This window comes from Dendrobium catenatum, unplaced genomic scaffold (assembly GCF_001605985.2).
Source record: "Dendrobium catenatum unplaced genomic scaffold, ASM160598v2 fragScaff_scaffold_1136, whole genome shotgun sequence".
Classification (NCBI taxonomy): Eukaryota; Viridiplantae; Streptophyta; class Magnoliopsida; order Asparagales; family Orchidaceae; genus Dendrobium; species Dendrobium catenatum.
Window position 1 is genome coordinate 903,243 of NW_021319598.1, and position 25,741 is coordinate 928,983.

The 25,741-nt window shown below is 36.0% G+C and overlaps 1 protein-coding gene across 2 annotated transcripts; it reads right to left on the bottom strand.

The window, feature by feature from the left end:
* Positions 1-1,413: 1,413 nt before the first annotated feature.
* LOC110093028 (histone-lysine N-methyltransferase ATXR3) lies at positions 1,414-24,396 on the bottom strand. 2 transcript variants are annotated; one of them, XM_020817777.2, is made up of 21 exons: positions 24,169-24,396; positions 21,808-23,979; positions 21,650-21,706; positions 20,235-21,473; positions 19,404-19,768; positions 18,774-19,328; positions 18,581-18,681; positions 17,498-18,353; positions 17,165-17,368; positions 17,002-17,073; positions 14,917-15,027; positions 14,735-14,835; positions 5,339-5,438; positions 5,164-5,259; positions 4,740-4,907; positions 4,531-4,656; positions 4,395-4,448; positions 3,761-4,008; positions 3,570-3,678; positions 3,084-3,386; positions 1,414-2,017 (listed from the first exon to the last, which is right to left on the bottom strand). In XM_020817777.2, the coding sequence occupies exons 2-21, from the start codon at positions 23,855-23,857 to the stop codon at positions 1,850-1,852; spliced, it is 7,083 nt and encodes a 2,360-aa protein (XP_020673436.1). In that variant the 5' UTR covers positions 23,858-23,979; positions 24,169-24,396; the 3' UTR covers positions 1,414-1,849. The 2 variants fall into 2 exon arrangements, with proteins under 2 accessions (XP_020673436.1, XP_028554631.1); XM_028698798.1 differs by having other exon boundaries at positions 21,808-24,047.
* Between the last annotated feature and the right edge of the window lie 1,345 nt (positions 24,397-25,741).

Below are 25,741 nucleotides of genomic sequence, written 5' to 3' on the forward strand. Positions count from 1 at the left end.
TTATGTGGAGGGTTGCATTTGGGTCAGGGTGCAAAAGATTTCTAAGGTTATAATTAGATATTCTTAAAAAATTTATCATAATAATCTTTTTAAATACCTATAATAAATACTTTTGAAATGTTATTTAAATTACAATAAAAAAAAAGTAAGACAAAAATCTTACTAAAAAACTCCCATGAGCGAGTAAGTGATGGGTGGTTCACTACTTAAAACCCTTCAAGCTCATACTAATAAGGAAGTGATGAAAAAGATTATCACTAATCTAAAAATATTAAAATATATAAGCTTTAGAAGATACACAATTTTCACTAATCTAAAAATCGCAAAAATACAAGCCTCTAAAGATACACAATCTTAATAAGATACAAAGTCTTTGATTATCTAAAGATATCAAAGGGATGATGATTCCTAAGTTCTCATGATATCTAGTGTTGGACAATGCCCCAGTATAGATTTAGAAGCTCTCATGCATATCATTTTTTAGCCAGAAAAGGCCACACTTACAAACTCTTAAAATAATCTCTTGGATCTATTTTTAATAATTTTGGAGAAACTCAAGTTGAAATTTTAATTATTTTTGCTCCATAATGATATGCCAACTTTAATAAATAGTTATTATAACAAAAGACAAATTATGTTGTTCACAAGCACAACTTGATCTAGGTTGACGTCATTATAATTTTTCTGAAATAATATTTTTATATTCCAAAATTTTCAATATACAAATTATTTCAAACTCCATTATTTTGATGTCAAAAATAAAAAAACTAATTTATATTTCATTAAAAATTTCTTTAATCAAGTACAGATCATAACATAATTCTACATCTCAACCCAATCAAAATTTCGTACTAAAAACTTATGAAATTGGCAATATTTTGCTAGATTTATTTTCGATAAATTTATAATAAAAATAAATATTTTTGAAAAAACCAATCCCATAAGCTCGGCATCTTTCATATGAAAAGTTCAAAACAACATGGTCAAACTGAAAAATGTAACACAAGTTACTAAAAAAAAATCGGAAACAGACTGATAGATTGATTGTCCAAAACTTTCCAAAAAAAATTTACATCCGTTGCTCTCTCTACAACAGATAGCTAAGTTCTAGCAAATTTAAAAATTAAGAAAAAAAATCGAGCTTTAGCTCCTATCAACAGGCAAACTTATCACAATCTTAGGCTTCGCTTGGGACGGCTTTCTTCCTGCTTTCTAAAATAATTTTATAGAACAAAAACTGTTAGAATTTATAATTTTTATACTAAAAAACAGTTTTAAAAAGTAATACAAAAACTGTCCCAAATGAAGCCTTACTATAAACAAAAAAATATTTTTCAGACATCCTGAACCTATATATATAATTTAATTGGAAATCAATTACTGATCTAAGCTGCACCATTAGAAATGAGATGAAAACAGGAGAAGAGTGCAAAAAGCTTAAATGGCGACCCTCAGTGGTCCAATTTACAGGAGACAAAATGAGGAAGAAAACAAAATCTGCAGCCACCCTAAAAAAGAATCAAAAGATTTGTACAAATGCAAGCTCACAACACTTTACTAGAAAAGCTTTGAAAAGAGCAACCCAAGGGGGAGGAGTTAAGAGAAAAATTGATCTAACCTGCTAAGCTTAAATGACTGATCTACTTGTAAATAATGAAATACAAATTACATGAGGGAACTCTGTCTGTACAAGGGAAGGAACTGAGTTCCTAAACAATCACCAATTCCCAAATCTGGAAAGAGGAGAGCTCTGCGGAGGCAAAGAAAGTGACTCTCACTTCTCTTTTTATAAACTGGCTAACCACAGAAGTATTATATATGACTCAACTTCTCATCCCCTAATCCAATCTCACGTACCTTGGTACACATTTGGCCTACTCTTTAACCATTGCACCATTTCTTTATCCAACGGGCATTTATTCAACACGGCGTCCAACATTGGACTCCCAAAAAATTCTGGGTTGCTTTTGAACACCCATATTCGATCCTTTGGCCATGATCTCTGCGGCTGCTTCTCCTGTTCCAATCATAAAAATCAACTTTTTGTAAGAGGTTAACAAGACTATTAACTTTTTTCCTCAAAGCAAATCTATGTATTATAATATGAAGCCATGTCTACAATTCAATGTCAAATTCAATCCAAATTACTTCTTCAAGGAGAAAGTTACTTTATTTAAGATCACTATCTATTATGGCGCATTTGTTTGCTGGAACATAGAAAATAGGTACCCCTCAAACTTAAGGGAAAATTCTATAAGATGGTAGTGATGCCTGCAATGCTTTATGGTGCCGAATGTTGGCCATTAAAAGAGAAGCATAATACTAAGTTAAGTGTGGCAGAGATGAGGATGCTCAGGTGGATGAGTGGCTTTACCCTTAGAGATAAGATACGAAATGAGCATATACGTGAAAAGGTTGGAGTAGCTCCAGTAGAAGATAAGATTAGAGAGTCGCCTTAGATGGTTTGGTCACATAAAACGGCGGCCTTCCGATGACCCGGTTAGGAGAGTAGAGGTATTAGATTTGACTTATGTTAAGAAAGGTAGGGGTAGACCTAAAAAGACTTGGTTAGAAAATATTAGGAATGACCTTTCTTTATTAGATTTAAACGAGAACTTGACTTTTAATAGGACACAATGGTGAAAAATGATTCATGTAGCCGACCCCACGTAGTGGGATAAAGGCTTGATGTTGTTGTTGTTGTTGTTGTTGTTGTTGTTGTTGTTGTTGTTGTTGTTGTTGTTGTTGTTGTTGTTGTTGTTGTTGTTGTTGTTGTTGTTGTTGTTGTTGTTGTTGTTGTTGTTGTTGTTGTTGTTGTTGTTGTTGTTGTTGTTGTTGTTGTCACAACACTTTGTGTTGAAATCAATATCATTATATTTGAGGGGTTTTGTTGTTTGGGACATTTTTTTGTGATGCTTAAGAGTAGATGTTGCTTTCTAACACCAATTAACCAAATAATTGATTTAGAAAATTTTATTCTTCTCAAAAAATATATTTTTGAAAATGGGGCCTTCAGCCAATTTACCAAAGATAATTATCAACCTGAAATTGTCCAAAATATCGAACTGATAAGAACTACTCACCATTCTGGATAGCATAAACCTCACTGTCCTTGAGTCATAGACTCGTTCATGAACAGGTTTATGAGATTTCCCATAGAAGGATGAAATATCAGGTAGAGACAAACAACCTCTCCTAGCTCTCGCCAATCTACAATCTGGATCAGCATTGTTCGAACTGTGCCAATAGATTAGCTGACCTAAACAGTAATTCTCACCATATGTCTTGCAATACTCCTGAAAACCTGAGCCCATCTTGTTAGCATACTTGGGACCGAGGTCAAGAGGGCTTATGTAAACTGGAGAAGATGTCACACATTTATATTCCTGGGTGTCCAGAAAGAGAGAGAAAAATAATTCAAAATCATCAAAGTGAACCATTAAGACTTCATTTGGGACGACTTTCTTTCTGCTTCATAAAGCAGCTTTTTAGTACAAAAATTAAAGTAAGAAAACAGTCTCAAACAAAGCCTACATAAAAAAGGTTTGAAAACAACGAAGTTTACGTACCTTGATTTTGAAAAAACACTTTGTGTAAGCATACATGTGAATTAGGTCTGCAGCAGCGTCATGCCTACACTTAGGCGTGCAAGGAAGGTTCCTCAATTCATCCCTTAACCTAAGAGAAATAAACACAGATTAATGAGTTTGGCTAAAGAGGTTGGAATAGCAAAATCAATATTACCTCAATGTGTACTTACCATAGCAATGATCTGCGAAGTTCTCTCTGTATGTTATCAGAACCTGATGGATCATGAGTTTGAATCTTGGATTTCAAATCATTCAACAGCTCTGGTTCCATATGAGGAGCCATGGATTGGAGTAGCTCCTCAACTAGAGAGCCCTCCCCTTTCCACAGGATAGACACAAAAGCTTCAGGTCCAAGCTTCTGTATGGGAGGTGGGGCTTTTTTAGGGTCCCCAAATGCACGTCTCATGACATATCTTAACTGAAATGCAAGCCTAAGGTCAGCCAAATGAAAATTGTGAACGGGCATTTGTGAAGGGAAAAATTGTGGGATAAAAAATGTTTGAATGAACAACAAATAATTATTAAAAAAATTAAGCAACTTCTTCTGAAACCTCTTACGCAGAGAAATAAAACCATCAGATAAGTGAGGGACCACATGAAGAGATCTAAAACCATTTCTAGAATTGAGTTGTCATGTTTTTAAGAACTATACTCATCTAAACGAAGCAGGAAATGAATTTCAGCAAGAAAACCAAATGCATATCATGGAAAAGATGGAACAAGTCCTATAACAGACTTATCCAATAAAGTTGCACTTAGAAGAACACTGCAAAAGTCCATGAGTGAATAATGTATGCTAATCACCTTGTCTAATGTAATCGCCATATTTTGGAGTCTTGCATTATAAACACCTTCAGCCTGATGAGTAACAAATGTAAGCAACAAATCAGTTATGTATTTAAAACTATAATACAACACTAAGGCTGGAACTAGAAATTACCTGAACCAAAGCATCATTTTTTTCAACCTCAAGACAGATTTCAGGAAAGAACTTTTTCTTCTCTTCAACATTGTGCTTGAGAATCTCATCAGGAAGTTTAGTTCTTTCAAAGTTTATAAACCTCAGCTTCATTCAACATGAACAAACAACAGTTAGCGTATTAACTAAATTCTCATGAGAAGGACTAGAACAGCAACAATGTATACTACCAAATGAGCCGAATAGGAAACAAGCCAATCTGGTAGCCCCTCGAGTAAACAAGTTCCCACACCAGCTCTCCCAAATTCAATATAGTCTTCTTGAGATACAGAATTGGCTTCACAGGCCTCCAAAATCAATTTGTGCCGGTCTAGTACCCCATGGCAAGCCATTAATACCTGAGCATATAGTTTCAGTTGGCAACACGCATAATAAAAGATGACCAAGGAACTACATTGAAAACAAAGAAATGCAACACATTCAAGCATCAATACCAAAACATGTTAAGTGATATAAAGTGTATTTTGCATTAAATTCTACAAGCAAACATAATCAGTTTGATAAGCATGCATATTTCATGAAAGAATGGTAATAAGAATGGGGAGGATGAGATGATGATAAACCAGAGATCAGAGATTTATTGCTGCTATATACCTTCTCAAAGGCCCCTTCACCAGCCAGATTCAGATAGCTGCCTCTGCAAACATGGTTACCACACAAACAAACTGATGCTTCATATTCTTCCTTGCTCTGCAAAAAATCAAAATATGTGATGAAGTTTATAGGAAATAATCCAGAACAAGTGCAGGCCCTGGAGGAGGAAGCTAACCTCGGTTATAGAGTTATAGTCAAAAGTAATCTCCTCGCCATAAGCAATTGGCCGCAAAGAATAGATTCCAATCTGGTACTGACCATCAACAGCTGTAACTCTACCAAATCAGAAACAGCAAAATGTGTCAAAATGACGATGGAATGGAGTCAAAGTAGAACAAAGCGCCTAAGAAGAACAAGAGCTATGGCAATTCATGATAAATAGAAACATGATCCTGAACAATAGACAGGCATATATGTTGAAGAGGAATGAATACTGAAGAAGTATAATATTTCTGTTAATTTGAAAGAAAAGATGAAACAAGAGCTTAAGTGATTGATAATAAAAGCCAAATATCACCACCTATGAAGAATAGCCAAATCTTTTTATTTTATTTGTTCAGATTATTTTGAACATGCTTGTTCAAACAAACTTGCTTGAATGTATTGTAGTGCAAGAAAATTTGGAATAATGCTACCATAAACAAATTTTTTACGCAAATATCTATCAAACACCTATTTTTTTAATAATTATTTTTTATTTTGCGTCGTGTTCAAAATGGCATGAGCTGCGCCGTGTGCTATGCGCCATGGTGCGTCATTCACCGCTAACAACTATGGTTGTACTTTAAGTCTCTATGATGAGCTTCAACAATGGTTCTAGGTCAAAGGGTGGTCGTACTTTCATTTTATTTTAGGTTGAAATAATTCACAATCAAAATATTTTTAGCATATTTTTTCCTAAAGATACACACTTAGAATTTAGTTCTTCAAATTGACTTAAGTCTTGCCTCAAATTTAGCAGCTGCAATTGTTTTATAGAATTAGAAAAGGTAAGCAAGTATTTATCATTTAAGTTAGTTTTCTCATCAAAACAATTCTAACAAGATGGTTAACAATATTGAGTATGTCAAACTAGATTCCTATCCAAAATCTTTTAGTAGCCAGTAGTCACCACCAATTTAATCTCAACATATTTGATGTTTAATAATACTTGAATACGAATCAATGAGATCTTCAAGTTCAAATACTTCATCAACAAAAAAAGTTGTCATTCTTGCCATCAAGGGTGAGGATATCAAAAAAATTTTATACTATAAACTTAGCACTATCTTGAGTCTTTTGCACCAAATTTTGAGAAAAATCCCAACACTAATAAACTCTCCATTTCAGGAAAATGATAATATATGTATAAAATGTAAAACTCCAGCAAATTAAGAAGCCGTTACTTTAAACAATTGGATATAAAAGGAAGGAAGGTACGAAACCAATCTCTCCAACAAATAGTACGAAAAGCCCAACTGCAGCAAGGATTATCACATTTGAAATCTGGCACAGTTCCACTAGCTATTAATCCCGAGATCATCATCAAAAGACAGACGCCAAACAAAGCAAATTCCACTAGCAATTTGCTCCTCTATTTTCTTGCAATTTTTGGGATGTCCAGGCAAATTAGTCATCAAGAAAACAATTTGATTTTCATGAAAGAACTAACATTTGACCATTTTTGCTATTTCTTTTTTATTTCTTCCGAATCATTTCTAAAGCAAATCAGAACCATAGAATCAACACTTAGGTCAAAATAATTTAGGGATTATATCATGAAGAGGATAGACAAACTGTCCATTTCAAAATATATACACGAAGAAGCCTTCCTCACAACCTAAGTATCAGATCAGGAAGAAATCCAAAAACTACACCGTTGGATAAAAATTCTTATTACAACAAGATAAAAACAACTTTTTCTTTAACCAGCTGGGAAAAGTTTGTATTCAAATTTTAATTTAGATTAAAATAAATTCTATTTGTTACAAGTTATATACTTTGTTATTGTAGATATCTATGGTTTTGTTTTTGTAGAGTTTGAATAGAGTTTGTATAAGGACTCTTTAGTACATTAGCCTAAATTTAGGCTCAAAATGCAATAAAGCCAATAGAAAATAAAAAGATTTCCCCCAAAAATCCTTTCTTAACTCTTCCTTTCTTCCGTCAGCAAGGGCTTCCACAGAATTCCAGATACAGAAGCTACAGTACCCGAGAGCTGTAGGCTGGTTAGTACTATAGTTAGCAGCATTAGTCTGCAGCTAAAGTGTCAAGCCTTGTAAAATCTTCCAAAACAACCAACTGTTGCTGAAATTGCATACAAAAAATCCATCATAAAAGAAAAACCAGTGTCTTCAGCAGATAGAATTTCCAACTTGCTGGTCACAAAGCCCCTAAGGCATAAACACAACAACTGATTGCTGTTGAGATAAAACACCGCAAGCAGTACTGCTGTTCACAATAAGAAAGAAAGATAACAGAAAAAAAATTGTCTACAACAAAAAGATATCAATGAGATATATTTAACTAAAACTCTAGGTCATTAGGAAGTCATATATATAACCCTCAATTTTCATTATCCTAACTTCTTACTTGTCGACGTAGGCCATAACTCATACATTAAGAGTGCATTGTACAATTGACGAAAGAATATAAAGATGAGTGAGAACAACTTCTTGCCTTTAAGTCACATTGAAAGTTAACAAAGAGACAAGGAGTTGCAAAATAAGGTCAATCAATGGCTAACAACGATTATACACCAAATCTAACCAATCCCCTGTAAGTAAATGACCAATATAAGGAGGTTGATAAGAAAACAAACAATCACCGTAGTGAGTAGTGGGCCAAGTCATGTTCATCCCTCCATGCATGCCTGAAGCAAATATGGTTAGAGAGTTTGAAGATGAGAATATGGCTACCAATCATTAAGGGATTATGTGAGCATTCAACGTAGAAGTCAAAGCTAAGTTTCCAACATATGATAGGACAATTGATATTGAGAAGCTCAATGAATGGATAGGCCAATTGAAGGGTTCAACTTATATGGGCATGACACCCATGACAAGGTTGCTTTTGCTCAATTGAAATTAAGCCAACATGTCTTGGCATGGAGGAATACCAGTCTAAAGACGAATCTTGGCATAGAGGAATGTCTATCTAAAAATGAATGGCTATCTAGAGATGACTTCGGGGGTATTCAAATAGCTAATATGACAAGAGTTCAACATGATGGGTTATGCATGGTGGATAAGTGTCATAGTTTAAGGCAAAACCAAGGCAATTACTTTATGAGTAAATCTTGGGGATGCACAAACTCTCATGAAGCACACACTAAGAATTTATTTTCAAATTGAAAATAAACTTTGATTGCCAACAATCATCAATCTTAGTTAAGTATTACGGTGATGGCCATCAAGTGTAAAAACTATGGTAGAAGGGAGAAGGCTTAACCATCGGAAGAGGGGCTTCTATCTCCCAAAAAAAAAAAAAAAAAAGAAAAAGGAGAACTCTGAAGGCCCATCCTTCAATAAAACTAATGACTTAAGTTTTGCAATTATTGAGAGATACCTAGCCATACAAAAGAAAAATATTGAAAATTATACCTTGAATTACCAACTAAAAAATGGAAGAGTGTGATGAAAGAAAAAAAATTATTGTGATGAACAATATTGCTAAGTTTATTGGAAAAGGGGGACACCCATCTCTATCTTTGGTGGCAATGTCAAAGGATATAACAATATGGTTGACCTAAAATAAAGACATTAATCTATGCAAGCTAGATATTCTTGTTGAAGTTGGTCTACCCATTTTAGAGAAAAAAAAAACCAAATCGTGCTCTTTCTACATGGAAAAGCAAGGTGACATGCATATGCAAAAGTTGATTAATCAGCAAGACATATATCCCGTCTCATTGGATTTGTCTCGTCGAACTGATCGATTCGACTATAATCATATCACGTTTGGAAATCATTTAGTCATCTAATATATAGTTTGAACGTTCCAAATGCGCTTTGGGTCTTCAATTTGGACCCATTTGGGCTCGGATTGAGTCGAATTTGGTGTCGTTGGGTTTGTAATTCTAATAAGTTTAGTTAGACTATAAGTTTGCTGAAATTAGAGTTAGGATGGTCTCTGATTTAATTTTGGAAGTTTTAGACTTGATTTTGCCTTGAGATTTGCCTGATCAAGATAATTTTTTTATGCATATCATTGATAAAAGGTATAGATATAAAAGCACTTTTGATCTTTTGGATGTTATTTTATTTTGCAATTGCTCTCTCTCTCTCTCTATCTCTGAGGAAGAAAAATTTTTAGGGGGGCACGTCCCCCCCTCCCTAAAAATTTGGACCCATTTGGGCTCGGATTGAGTCGAATTTGGTGTCGTTGGGTTTGTAATTCTAATAAGTTTAGTTAGACTATAAGTTTGCTGAAATTAGAGTTAGGATGGTCTCCGATTTAATTTTGGAAGTTTCAGACTTGATTTTGCCTTGAGATTTGCCTGATCAAGATAATTTTTTTATGACATATCATTGATAAAAGGTATAGATATAAAAGCACTTTTGATCTTTTGGATGTTATTTTATTTTGCAATTACTCTCTCTCTCTCTCTCTCTCTCTATCTCCGAGGAAGAAAAATTTTTAGGGGGGCACGTCCACCCCTCCCTAAAAATTTGGACCCATTTGGGCTCGGATTGAGATTCAAGATGAAAACCTAATTATATCATTACTCCCTAATTAAAGCTAAAGGAGGGATACAAATTCCCTAAACACCCTTATAATTCAAAATTTCCCTCCTAATATTGGATTTAACTCAAATTGGGGCCCACAACGTGGCCCCCCCCCCCCCCCCCCTCCTTGTTGGTTCCGCCGGCTGTACACAAGGACTGGTCCAGCCAACCCGTCTTGGGCCGGCCTATCAGTTCTCTCCATAGTTTCTTGTTAAATGACCAAAGAAAGTCGGTCTAATTTAGATTTAACATAATTTACTCAAAAAGAAGTAATCCACAAATTTTTTTTACACTAAATGAGAAAGTTTGAAACAAAATAAAAAAGCATACTAATCAACAAACAAACAACGAAGAATCATATCTAGCTCAAATTGACAAGCCATGAAAGTAATCATCCTACCATAATTGTTAGATTTACAAAAGCCCATTCAAGGAAAATATAGATTATGTGGAACATCCTTCTTTAAAAAGAAGGGATATAACACATGAAGTTTGAACCCACCAACCTACCCTAATTTGCTCTTCACCACTTCACTTTAGTCAAAGGGCAGACCTTAATATCCCATATTGGAAGTGAGAGTTGGAGAGAGATAGAGGATGCAAATATAATGCAAGTTAAAGACCAAAATAAAGGGAGTGTGATGGGGTTCTTTTGCTTTTTTTGTTTTGGTGCCTGCACAGGGTGGGGTTGGGGGAGAAGGAGATAATAAGTGATAGGGAGAGAAGATACATTGAGCAAGAGAGATAAAGGCAGAGAAAGCATGCACGAGGCAACGACTACAAACAAGGTTGAAAGAGGTGCAACAGTGAGTGAGGGTTGTCGAATTTTAAATGTCGCCAATAAGTTTGAGAATCCAATCTTTGATAGATTCATGCCATAGTTCGTCCTCTCCTTCTATTAAAGGAGAGAATCATACGGTAACATGAAAGAGAGAATATTCAATTCACCAAGAGAAACAAAAACCACAAAAGCGAGTAGGAGGAAGCAACTTTTGGCATAGTTGAAAGAGGAACAATGATAGTGATGCTTGGTTGGCAAATTTTAGCTGTCATTAAAGAGATAGAGAAGCTAATATTTGATAGAATGATTCCCTTTCTCCATTCTACCTCTTCGACCATGGCACGAGGCTATTCATTGAGCAGGTTGTTAGCAAAAAAGTACACTAAAGCTAGCTCCTTCCTTCACCTTGCCTTTTTCTTAAGAAAAAAATCTTAAGCCCTACCATAATTTTATGGTTTCTAAGATTATAAGATGTGGAAATGCTTAGGAGATGAAGGAATTTCTTGGCTTACTAAACTTTTTAATAATATTTGAAGACTAAAAAGATGTCAGAAGAGTGGAGAATGAGTGTGTTAATTCCTATTTTTAAGAATAAAGGTGATGCATAAGATTGTGTGAATTATAGAGGAATTAAGTTAATGTGTCATACTTTAAAACTATGGTAGAGAGTTATGGAGCATAGGTTGCGGCGTGACACTAATGTTTCTCAAAATTAATTTGAATTCTTTAGTCATGGATCAACCTTACGCCTATATATTTTTTCTTTAGTCATGACTGTTATCACTAGACATTTACAAGAGGTTGTACCAATGTGTATGTTTTTTGCTGATGATATTATTCTTGTTGATAAGACTAGAGAGGGAGTTCAAGTTAAATTTGAATTATGGAGGTCAATCTTAGAGTCCAAAGGCTTTCATTTGAGTAGATCTAAAACTGAATATATGGAGTGTAATTTTAATAATAATAGATCTAGTGGGATGATTGTGACTTTGGGCGATCAAGTCATTAATAAGAGTAAACGTTTTAGATATCTTGGGTCTATCGTTAAGAGTGGTGATGAAATAGATGTGATATTATTAGTAGAATTCAAGTTGGAAGTGAAGAATGCATCGGGCTTGTTTGTGTGATAGAAAAGTCCCCCTCAAACTTAAGGGAAAATGTTATAAGATGGTAAAGAGACCTACGATGCTTTTTGGTGCACAATGTTTGCCATTAAAGAGAAGCACAATATTAAGTTAAGTGTTGCAGAGATGAGAATGCTCAGGTGGATGAGTGGCTTTACTCTTAGAGAAAAAATACAAAATGAGCACATATGTGAAAAGGTTGGAGTTGCTCCAGTAGAAGATAAGATTAGAGGGAGTCGCCTTAGATAGTTTGATCACATAAAACGGCGGCCTTCCGATGACTCGATTATGAAAGTAGATGTATTAGATTTTAATTATGTTAAGAAAGGTAGAAGTATACCTAAAAAGACTTGGTTAGAAAATATTAGAAAAGACATTTCTTTATTAGATTTAGATGAGAATTTGAATCTTAACATGACACAATGGAGAAAAGGATTCATGTAGCCGACCCCACATAGTGGGATAAAGGCTTGTTGTTGTTGTTGTTGTAAGATTATGATTTAAAAGTTTAAAACAAGTTTAAGATTAATTGATTAAAGCATACCTAGAACAAAATCTATATGTGAATTAAGTATATTCAAATTTGGATTAGGATTTATGATAACAAGTTCTAATAAAGCTAAACTAAGAACTCTCTAATTTCCTTAAATTATATTACCGTTAATTACGTGCCTAAATATGCATGCCTTCTGATGGGTCTATTATTTCCAAATAATTATACATAAAACTAACTTTAATTATATTAGAAAATATGAGCATCTTATTGTATATTATTCCTTATTTAATAAAAGACATACTAACGTATGAATTTAACATAATATAAGCAAAAGAATAAAATTTATATTAAGATTATAATTAAAAGGAAACTTAAGATAAAGAAACCTACACTTGAAAATCCTAGAACTTATCGATCAAATTAATTATTAAGAAAAATGTATATGCATGTCGATTTGAAGTAGTGTTACTCCTTCATAGTGTGATGAGATAGTCAATAAAATTAAGATGGGTCGTTAAGTTATAAGTGTACCAACAAAATCTCTTAATTAATTTACATACCTTACGGTAATTATTGTGGTTAACCTGAAACATCTACCCCTAGTTTGGTGTTTACGACTATTAAGAATAGATGTAGAACTCAATGAAAATAATCCCTTATCAGTTATCGAAATAAGTAGATTAAGATTTAAAAGCTCTAGCAAGTTCCCTTGTATTTTATATATCTAGTTTGAGTTGGATTATTATTGTTTACCAAGTGTGTTGTTAGAAAATATGTTAGTAGTTTATGTTGTATCTATAAGAAAATCATTCTTGTTAGAGTATCTAATAACTTATCATGGAACAAGTAATGAACCTTAGTATTCAAGATTGATATATTATATGTGTAATCATGGATATGATTGAAATTTATTTGAGTGCAATGAAAATATTTGTTGAGATCACAGAGCTAATAGCCATATTTTTTACTTGGACCATATTATGATTTCCTCATAAGCATGGGTTGGTAAGCTCCTTCACATGTTGAATGAGTATGGGTCAATTGGCCGTCTATCATGCTATGATCAGTGTGTTTTCAAGTGAAACTGGTGGGTTTAATTGTGGGGTAGCAAGCTCAACATTGTTACCTTGATTTGGGAATACATGATGATCATTGTTACTGTTATGATAAAATAAATGATAATATTAGTTTTATGAGACTATTAATAGATCATTTTTTAGATTCATCATATGATTGTGGATGCACATCTAAAAATTCATGTTATATGGGTGTTTATTCATAGAGTCATATTATTATTAATTTCTTGAAAATAACATTTCATTATTCATCAAACAGAGGATTATTAATGACTTTGGATTTTTAAGTGTGCATATCGATTTAGCATTCTATATTATTTTTATTAAGTTTGAACTCCCTACTGAACTTATGCTCACCCTTATATATATTGTTATTTTTTAAATGGTGTGTTCTTTAGCACGCTTGTTTAAGGATAAGGAAGCCACTGATATGATGGGTAAGTTAGACCAGTAGCAAGTAAATAGTAATTAGATGCGAAAGGATAATTGATATGCATTTAAATGGTTTCCTTGCTTGAATATATACTGCATTAATGTGCCCTAAATATACTGCATTAATGTGCCCTGAAGACCTTGTGGGAAACGATTGTAATAGGCCGATTTATATTTTATGTTGATAGATGAATTGTGAGGGTATCATTTCGATTTATATAATGGATATTTCATACGGAGAGAAATATCATAGAATGGATAATCTTCATCTAATGGAGAGGTGTATCACCAAAATGCAAAACAAATAAAATCATAGAATCTTTGCAAGCATATGTAGCTTTTGGGAATAACATCATTAGATTTCATGATTGGCTGACCAACAGAATATGGATTCATGCAATTACTTCCCGTATAAGAAGAAAAAATCTTGGTTCACTATCAAGATCATTTCTAGCTTTATCCTTTTCCAGTTCAGCAAAAGAATTTCAATAACAAGAAAATTAAAATAACGTTATAAACATTTGAAAGGCCAAAAAAAAAAAAAGCTTTTTTATGTGGCCCAAAAAGAACCAACCTATTATAAGTTAGTTCACGATTCATGTAAGTTGAGATACATAAAACATCATAACAGAATTGAAAAGATAATATAGATGTGTTCATTGATACAACAAAAACTGTATATTCGCCTCCAATAACTAGCTCAAGACAAGTTATGCTTAAATACAATCCAAAAAAAAAAAACCAATATGGCTAAATGCCCAAATAAAAACCATGTTTAGCCTATCCAAAGAAAACCACATAAATTGTATGAAATAGATGTAAATAAGAATCATAGACTTCTATGTAAACAAGAAGAGGCAATCTCTTCTAAAGATAAGCATATTGATTTGCCCCAATTTTTTGATGTGAAAATAGGCATAAGTATATCCTTCAACATTGGACATGAGAGTACTTACTTTGCTTCACAATTTGGACGGCAAGAGTGACATATTCGACTAGCATAGTTTGCTTTGTGCATAGCATCAACAACCACCAAATCATATCCATCACGGTCACCCTATAACTCAAAATTCAACAAAACTCCAGACAAAATACTCATAATATGTTAGATCAATGAATAAGAAAAAACAAGATATACCTTTGGCCTCTCCAAATAAATGTTATAGAACTCGGGTGCTGGTTCTTGATTGTTCTTCTGCAAAGACCTGATTCCATCCTGCTTTTCAAACCATTTCCAAGATGGATATACCTAAATAGGGATAAAAAATAACGGTTAGTATTAAGATATATGATGACAAATTGAAGTCCTCTATTACCCTAGAAGGAGCTAAGATTACATCAAACATATTCCAATGTGAATCAAACTTGAATGTAATGTATAATACCTGGCATGTAACTAACACATGTGGTTAAAAATGATTTATCTCAAACAAGAATTACTTATGTAGCCCGCACATAATGAAGAGTGAATAATGATTCATTATGCTCTCCTAAAAATTCATCAAACATACAAAAAACCTTATTACATGCTTTCTTACATAATGCAGATATAATAGGTGAAACCTCTATGGAAATAAGTGGGTGAGTGAGAAAAAAATGAAGAAAATGTTTGGAAGATACAAGGCTAAAGACTAATAGAACAAAGATTATGTGTATAATATGCAATTTTAATGGGTGTTGTATTACTAGAAGATAAATGATACATACTGAAATGTGTTTTAGTATCTTGTATTTATTATAAAAAATTAAGATAATAGTAAGAAAAAAAAAACCTCTAGAGTAAGGATCCCAATAACTAAAATAGAGAACTGTCTCATAAATATTATTTGATAAGAGAATATTACAAACACTCAAATATATACTTTACAACAACAACAACAACATCAAGCCTTTGTCCCACTACGTGGGGTCGGATATACTTTATAAAATTATAATTAGGAAAACTATATTTTACGGATTTGAGTGTTGGATAATTAAGAAATCATTGGTAAAAGGCTGAGCATGACAAAAATGATAATACTAATGATAAATGTATGTAAAAAACTAGAAAAGATAAATTAGAAAATAATTATACTAGATCTATATTGAAATAGTTGGATAAGTTAAAACAATAGAGAAAATGCCCAAAAGATAAAAAGTTAAAGATTAATTAAACAAAGATAATGCATATGATAAGAAAATTTAGTAGGAGTGATATTAGTGATTATCATAAAATATTACCAAAAAAATCAAGTGATACCAAATGAAATTTATTTAAGTATCTTGGATCTATTATAAAAAAATGAGATATAAATAAGGATATAATCTCTAGACTCAGTAATTAAAATAGATAAATATCTCATAAGTACTACCTGATAAGGGTTACAAAACTCCAACTAGGACAATTTTGTATAGATCTGAGTGTTGAGCAGTTAATAATTCACTAATAAAAAAAAGTTAAGAATGACAAAAATGATAATCTTAAATAGATGTATGTAAAAAATAGAAAAAGATTGGAAAATTATTACACTAGAGGAACACTAAGAGTGGATACATTGAAATTGAGGTAGTTGAAAACCAATTTAAGTGGGTTTAGGCAAGCACAACAAAGAATAGAAAGTTTGGCAATAAGACAGTAAATAAAATTGATGCACAAGGATTAAGATACAAAAGTTATAGAAGAAAAGTAACTTGGGATGTTATGCAAATTTTTTAAACAAAATTAGGTTAGCACCTCATGAAGTACAAAATAGAAACAAAAGCAAAATAAGTATTCCTATTGAAATTGAAAGAAACAAAAGCCATATACCCCCTTTTCCAAATAAAAAAAAAATATAGGGATAGGGCTGGAAAGAAGTTGACTTCAAATAGGTGGAATAAGGTTGATGATGATGGTAATAATGCTACAAAAAGATAACTTAAAGTATTTATTAAACATTAAATGTTAAGGTAGGATAATGTATGCTTGAGAAGTCAATAAAAATGATAATATTTTTCATATTAATCTATAAGCAAAAGTCATTTCAAGCTGAAAAACACATTTAAAATACATTTCTCTCAAAGTTAACTATAAGAAAATAAATTTAATTTGGGAGCTAAGAAAGATTGTTTAACAACATGTCAAGCACTATAAAAGTCATTAATCGTAGTTTAAAAAAAATTGTTTAACATGCTTAATGACAGAGTGAAACTAGCTCAATTTCCCACATGACGTCAAAAAATGACAACCAAAATGAGGGGCTACCTCGCCCAAGAACTCCACGACAAAATCATCTTCACTGAATCCTTCCTCTTTGTTACAGACCACACCAAGACCCTGGCAAAAAATGAACGAAGGGTATTAAGATTAAACAATATTGTACTAAATTAAAATCCTATTCAAACACAATAATTATAAAACATAATACCTTCCTATAAGCAACATAATTATCAACAGGACGGCTATGAATGGCCTTTAAGATGGCATTGCACAATTTCATGAGTCGTTTATCACCTTCCTCCTCAGCAATTGTCTGGATTTCTTCAATAACAGGCTTTAGATGATAGATCATGGGCGTATTCCCAGAGCCAGTGAAGTGCCTGACTTGTTTGTTCAAAGCACGTAAAAGTACCTTAAAACAAGAAGGAGAGAAATAAGCAGGAATGTACATGCAAAAGAAGATACCACTGTGTGTGCCCGTGTTAATAGAGGGGCGCTAGCAGAACTTGTAATGAAAATTCACTAAACATTACATGCGTACCTCCTCAATGAATCTATGTTTATCTAAGAGTGGCCAGTCAAGCTCATCAGGTATGGAGTCTAGTAGAAGGTTATATGTATATGGATCAATGCCATATACTTCTTGCTCCAAGACTTCAACACCAAGCAGTTTTCTGGGCTTATATTCTTTTACCTCGGGGATTTCCAAATCTGATTCCTCAATACCACTTTTTTGAGCAAGCAGCTTTTCGGGATAACTATCAGGTAAAGAAACCCGCATTTTCCTTCTCACTTCTTCTTCATCTGCTATGACAAGATATTTGTCGATGACTTCATACTTCCTTGTGACTGGAGGAACTAGACTTGCTTTAGTCATTCGTGCACCCCATTCACGGTCATCAGTAATTGTATCAAAGGTTTCGTCTATCATGAAATACTCACTCCCTTTAACAATCCCATTTCCATCAGAAGCATGCAAATCCAAATCACTTTCAGTATCTGAAGCTGTGCTCTCATCTTCACCTCTATCATCATCTTCAGAATAATCATTTTCATGTTCATCAGATGTTTCACTATCAGAATTCATATTTTTTTTCTTCAATTTAGACAGGCTTCTTTTTATTTCGCGATCAAATGCCCCAGAATCTATTCCTCCATTAGCATAAGATAGGCTATTACTTTTAGAGGAACCTTTCCTTTCAATCATCACTTTATTTTGGATCTTTTTATGCTTAGACGCTAACAAATACAATCCTGCCTCTGAACCATCTTTAAATGACTTTACAGCTTCATCTTTTTCATTAATCAACCTTGGGTTGCGCTCCAAACTTCTTGCCAATTGGATTAGTAACAAGATAATATGTTTCATCTCTTTACAATCTCCACGATTTTTTGCTCTGCACAAGCATTTTCATCGTTAAGTACTATTTTTTCAGCAACATAAAACAAACTATTATCTTTGCTTATGGAAAACAAACTAAGCTCAAGCATTAATCATACCCAAGACCATCTATTTAATAAATCAATCATAAACCTTATGATTTTCAAAGCAATACCACATGTAAAGTACCAATACAATCCTGAGAGACATAAAAGCTGCGAATGAAGAAAGAAGAATTCTTACTTCAAAGCATCTCGGCACATTCGGCTGATGTCATCTTTGAGAGAACCAAAACCACGACGAACATAGTAGCCCCTTCTCATCCTATCCTCAATTTCAGTAACCTAAATGAAACGAAAAATAAAACCAGGAATAATGCATGGAAAAGCACTAACAAAACAATTTGGACAGACAAATCTAAAGGAAAGGCATTTACTTTGGGTATAAAAAATTCAGAAGAATTTCCTTTCATGATGTTCTTCAAACTGAACTTCACATATTCTTCCAATTTCCTGTATCCAGTCTCAGTTTTCCTGCGCATCCAGTGCCTCATTTGTGCATCTCTAGACAAAATTGATGAGGACTTTCGACCATCAAACAGCTTAGCTCTCTTATAAAAACCATGTCGGAATACATGACCAGAATTCATGTCCGCCATAGTGGAGTCAAAACTGCCAAAATCCCCTGACTCAAAAGAATTGTCGAAATAACTTCCTCTAAATCCTTTAGAAACAGGATAATTCTTGTCATTTATCTGTTTAAGACTTTTTATCTTCGAATGAGAATCCTCATGATTCTTCAGTAACCTATTATTCATTAGCCAACTTATATTCTGAAATTTAGTTTTAAGCTCATTGAATTGATTGCATCCTTCAGTGAAAACAGAAGAAATGCTTGGAAAAAGCTGCAGGACTTCCTCGAGTAAGCCAGCGCTAACATTTGTGCAACCCGTTAAAACAACAATTGTCAAGTTTTTCTTGTCATAACCATTCTGCAAGGGAAAAATAAGAGATGTTAAAAGTCTCCACAAGGTAGTAGCAAGCTGTGAAGTGCAGATTAAACTAACCATAATACTCCGAAACATAGCATCTGAGCAACTTGCACCAAATGATGACACATCAACATGTCTACAGATATGCTTGTAGAACTTGACAGCTGCATTCCAGCGTTTACAGGTAGCAGCAGAAGAAGCAAGTGCCTTCATGTCGGACTTTAAGAAATGGAAAACTCTCGCTAATATTTGACCATTAAGTAAACCCCAGCTCTCATCATCCTTGGTGAAATTTTTACTGTTATCATCAGCAAAAACAGCTACACCACACAATTCTTCGAAAGAACCCTCATTCTTTTGGTCAAATAGATCCTCTTCTGTTTCGAAGTATTCATCACTCACATCTACCAGCAACCGCGCTCTTTTTCCAGGGCGTTCCTCTGCATCAAGAACTAACAACTTCAGAAATTATAATATCAATTGTAAGCACTCTCTTAGTGGTAAAGTCTCGTGAAATTTAGAACGGTAGACAATAACATTTATGTTCAAATATAAACTCCCGGTACACACAGGTGCATGAACACCTAGGAAAGTGAAAAAACCTCCAGCGTTAAAAAAAAGAAGGAAATAGCCATAAACAATTCCTCCACAAAATCTATGTTAAACCATCCATAATGAAATGAATCAACCCGAACATATAGCCCATGCCATTAAACTAATTGATTGCGCTGACACAAATTACAGCATTCAAAAAGTTTTGTCCCACAGAACTAGATTAAAATTACTAAAGAAAACTGCAAGATGAAATATGAACAAATGACATGTGAATAAATTATGATAAACAAAATGTGTGCAGACAAGAAAGGCAAATAGATAAATAAACCCAGCACATATACGATTGCACACCTGATTTCCACAGCTTATCTGCTGAAAATTCATGAACTAGAATAGCAGATTTTCTGGTGATGGAAGAATTGAAAGGAAAGTGCCTATCCAATTCCTTCTTTGGTTGCTTTGCACTAATCCAGGGATCTAAAACCTCATTTATAGCTGCGGCAAATTCTCTGTTCTTGTAAGATTTCATAACAAGTTCATGAAGCTTACCGCGCATGTAACCTATGAACTGTGGATGTGTGCCGTGAAATGAATTAACAGTACTCGGAGTACCACTATGGCTTGAAGGAATCCGTTCATGGGCAGAATTAGAATCATCTGTTCCCACAACTCTTTCCTCTCCAGAATCAGCAGCTTCAAAATCCACTACATTTTTATTAAGTGGAACCCATGTATTGTCAAGCTTCCGGAACACACTAGTATTCTCCAAGATTTTGCCTTTTGAGATTAAATCCTTCAATTCTTCAAAACAAAAAGGACCATGCTCACGACCAGCACCATCCAAATAGTACCATTTGCCTAGATTAAGAGACAGCTCATGAACTGTACAGACATGATCCCTGGGAATATTAAAAACAGTCCTACACTTGTTCAAACTTTGTGAGTCAAGTTCACGAGTTCTCCTAGAACGTGAAGGACCTTCATGACACAAGTTTCTGTCACTGCTTGCTGAATGAGACCATGTTGATCTCGAAGCTTGCCGCTCACTATCCCTTAATTTGATATGAGGTTCAAATGAATCATGGTCTTTCACTACACGGGCGTTTATCCTAACGACAGGCTGAATTGCTCCTTTCACTCCCCTAGGAACTAGAGCTTTAACCGGGCCTGTTCTGATTGATATGTTCTTTGTATCGTTGCTTCCATCACCATTATCTTCTAAGAATGAAAAAGCCCAAGTTGGTAAATCAAGCTTCTTGACACGTGAAGGGTGGTAAAGATCATCACGTCTATACCATCGAGGATCCTCATGGCCACATTTTGGCATCTCGCATAGAGGATAGCCTTGATTAAGGACAAGCTTCTTTTTAGAACCAGTTTCATCATTTCTCTTCCAGTCACCACCCTTGCAAGACCATCTACCAGCAAACCAATCATCAGAACAACCATTGAGATTGAACTGCTCCTCAAATACTGAACCTGATCTGATTTCAACCGCTTCCCTTGATAACCTCTCATTATTTCTACCGATTCCTTCATCCGGTTGATGCGCAAATAGTTCATAACTACGAAGCTGGAATCTTGTAAAACCTGCATATTGTATAATGATGCCATTCAGCCAACCAATATAATAACAAGAGTTTTACTAAAAGGTAAAAATAAAGACACGGGAAACAAGTATCATTTCATCCTACCATAATGAGAAACACTACTATTCAGCAAATCCAGGCAATGTAAGCTACAAAATAAATGACTAAGCAGCATACCTTCAGACTGACTCCAATTCTCCCACTCCACATACTCAAAATTTGCATTCAGAGCCTCTGAAAAAAAATGCAAATAAGAAAAAGAAAAAAAAAGGCATTTATACATAGGTTAGACGTTGTAGCATTTTGGGTAGATCATGGGAGAGAAAGAAACATACCTCCAATAGACTCTAATTCCTTTCCATCTATAACACTGTACCCCTTAAACAGAGCTTCTACTCTATCATCAATATGAAGATCCTCGACTGTCTCTAATGAAATGATATTATCGTTCAGTTGAAGCTTCTGCAGAGGTGTAGGGTCTGAAAGTTCCATACTTGAATCTCCAGAATCCATTAGCAAATTACCTGGAGCTTCTGGGGGGCTTACCATCTGAGTTACAGTATCTGAAACAACAGACGGTAAGTACAAAGGCACCAAAGGGGAAGAGGCGTTTTCAACTGTAACCCACCGATCACTATCAGAGTGCTTTATTAAATGATCCGAAAGGAGAATCCCTTCTTCAACGAGCTGCTTCAGATCAGTTAATTTAGATGGACCCCGCTCTAAACCAACATGGTCCAGATAAAACCACTTTCCAGCATATGTATCAGGCATTGCAGTAGCATGGGGTGGAGTATCAGAAATGTCCATATCTTCTTCCATAGATGATAACACTTCAGGAGAACCATTAACCTCAGGCTGAGGAGGGAGAGGAGGAGGCAATGCAGGAGGCGGAGGGGGTGGTGGTAAGGGAGGGGGTGGGGGAAGATCAAGGGACTCCTTGTCTGTATCCAAAAACATTTTTTTCTTGCTAGAACTATCATTGGCACTTCTATCAGAAGCATAACCGCTTTCATTTGACAGTCTAATTGAGCTACTCTTACGCATATCCCTCCATTCCACCTTCTCTTCATGCCTGCCGTTTGGCTGCTTATCATAGTCCCCCTTCTTCTTGCTATGTTCTCGATGGTCTACTGTCCTTCTGTGGTCACGAGGAGACCTTTCTGAACCTGGACCGCGATCCCTGTGATCATGATTCCTGGCTCGCTCATGTGGAGACCTGTCTGAATGATTAGGAGTTCGTTCTCTGTAATAATGGTGACTGCCCTTTTCTCGAGGAGATCGACAGCGCATTGGAGTCCTGTCCCTGTACCCAACTTGGCGGACTTTTTCATAAGGAGATCGAGCAGTATGTCCAGGGCTGCGACCATGCCTATGATGGCATGACCTGGATGACACAGATGAATCGTGACGTCGCGAAGAATTCCGGCTAGAAGATGGAACTCTTGAGGATGAAGATGATGCATTTCCATGAACTCTCTCAGGATATAGACACTTGTTACTCTCCTCTGAATTTCTTTGGCTCTTGGACCGTGAATGACCGTTTGATTCTGCAAAGTTCTTGCGAATTCCACAACTTTCAGATTCCTTGCAATGTCGTTGAAACCAGCTTTCTGAATGGTGCTTCTTATCACGTTTCTTGCCATTGAAGAGTTCAACTTTATGCTGACCCAATTCATCTTCAGCGGCTCTCAAGCTCTTGGAATTCCGCTCATGAGCACAGCCAACCCCATCCAAAGAATCTCTCCTCCTTTGGTCCTCATAACGCCCCAAATCTTTTTTCCTGTAGCCATTCTCTGGGGAGAGTTCTCGATCACCCTTTCGCCATTTTGCAGCAGTAAACTCTCCCTTCTCCAGTTCTCCTTTCCAGCCTCTTCCCGAACCAGAATCTGACTTCTCCCCACTTTTTTTCCATCTGTCCACCGTACACTCTCCCTTCTCTGGATGCAGTTTGCTCAATCTCTCCGGAAGACACTCTCCCTTCTGCCCTCTATCAGGAATGAATTCTCCCAGTTCCACCTCACCAGTCCGTGACTTGTCCAAAAAAGTCCCCCCCTTTTCCAATGCCCCTTTCTTCACCTTCTCCAAGACAATGTCATCGCTCTCCAATTCACCATTCCTTGATGATTCCTTCTCCCAACTCCCTTTCCGGTGCTTCTCCTGAACCAATTCTTTTGACCAATCATTAAATTTTCCAACTTTATCTGAACCCAGCTCTGCTCTCCTGACTAGCTCCTCTCCGTTCTCGGATCCCTTCATCGTATTATCCTGCTTGAAAGAATTAGCTAGAAAAGCTCCGTTACTGCCACCACAGATTGCCTCCGAAACCGGAAATCTCTCCAATACAAGCTGTGAGGTCGCAACCGTGACTCCTCCATCGCCCATGGAACTCCAACCGGAACCCTAGCCGAGGGCCCGACTCAGACCCACCGAACCAAATCCCTTAGCTCTCCTCTTCCCCAGGGTTATTGATGCTCATTCTGCGCCCTCCGAATCTCCGGAAAACCCTAATTCCCACAAAAACGAAACAGCAAGCGAGAATTACATCACCGGCGTGAATCAAAGAAGCAAGAGGCTGTACAATGTAGGGTTTCGAATTGCAGCGAAAGTTGTTACGTATGATTCCTAGGTTTCGGAAACAAGTGCTCCGAAATTGCACGGAAAGAAAGAAATCGAAGGGAATCGAAAGGACTCACCGGGCAGCGATCGAGGCAGCGGCTTTCAGCACCAGGAGATCTAACTCCAAAATACAACCTCACTAACGGATCACTGATTGAACTATTAATTATCCAGCTCTCCCTTCCCTCTGTTACCACTATTTTCTCCCGCTCTCTCTTTCTCGCGCTCGCTCGCTCTCTCGTTCCCTCTTCGCTGAGAACCGGAGAAGACGATGGAGTCTATTCTATATTCTCTCACAAACCCGGGTTCCGAAATCTATATAATGCTGGTATTTACGATAATACCGTATATTTTCTAAAAGCAATTACGGCCACCAAAAAGGGCAATATGGGAAAGTAAATAACCCAGGCTCCGTCGGGAAAATTGAGCTCATCCGCCGATCGGCCGACCTTGATAAATGAACGGTTCTGATTCGAAGACGTTTTGCCTTTCGTGTTCAGGATGATCAGAAGAAGCAATAACCCGTGTCGAGGTGAACAGGGGCGTATTTCTGTATTTCGTAACGCATAAGATTACTTCGGTGTCCGGGAAATATTAGCTTAAGATAGCTAAACGCAGGGGTAAAACCGTCTTAAGGCCACCCAAGGCAAATCGGAGATTCGAACCGGAGGCTTGGCTCGGCGACTTCCCACGTTGGAGATCCGCATCCGATCTGATTACCGCGTGGTAGGGGGTGCAAAGGAGTCAAGACTACTCGCGAGTCAGCTCAAACTCGAATCGGTAACAGGCTCGACAAGTCAAGTTTATTGAGCTCATGAGTGAAGCTCGAACACGATTTGGAGCTCGACGGCTTATCTAGCTCGAGCTCGAACATGCTGCTGCTCGACTCGGCAGCTTGTCGAGCAACTCGATGGCAAAGCTCGCAGGTGGCAAATCCAAAACGCAAGCGGGAAATCCAAAACGCAAGCGAGAAATCCAAAATGCTAGCTTGAAAACGATGGCGAACGCACCTACGAGCTTGGGACGACGACGGACGAGCACTCGATGGTTACGCTCTGGACAACGACGGTCGACGGTTACGCTCGGGACGACGAGCTCGAGAAGACGACGGACGAGCTTAGGACGATGGTTCTCGACAACGGACATGACTACGAGCTCGACAGCGGAGCTCAATAGTAGAGCTTGACGAGCCGCTCGACATGCAGATGAGGCGAACTCGAGCTCGGATTTTGAGCTGGTCATTTGATAATCGAGCTCGACTCAAACACCTCCTGACTCGAACTCGACTTATTTGCACCCCTACCGCGTGGTGGGCGGACCACATTCCTTATAGAAAGAATGAGCCCGCACATATTTTAAAAAATGAATCAATAGCTTCAGTGAACAAGTCCGAGGGAGAGCAACAAAGGAGACAAAGATAAAGGGTATGAGATGTTTTGAGAGTAAGGATTTTGAACGGGCTTCTATGCTAGCCTGTTAGTGGATGAGAAAGTTGATCATTAGAGCTTGATGGAGAGCCAATAAGTCACTCAAAATGTATAATTGTGAGTGATGCAAACGTTAATGCAAAAGAAAGTTGAAATACTGGTGTTGTGGGCTAGTATATTTGTAGCAGTAGTGTGCGATGTTTTTCATCTTAGCAGTGCACAA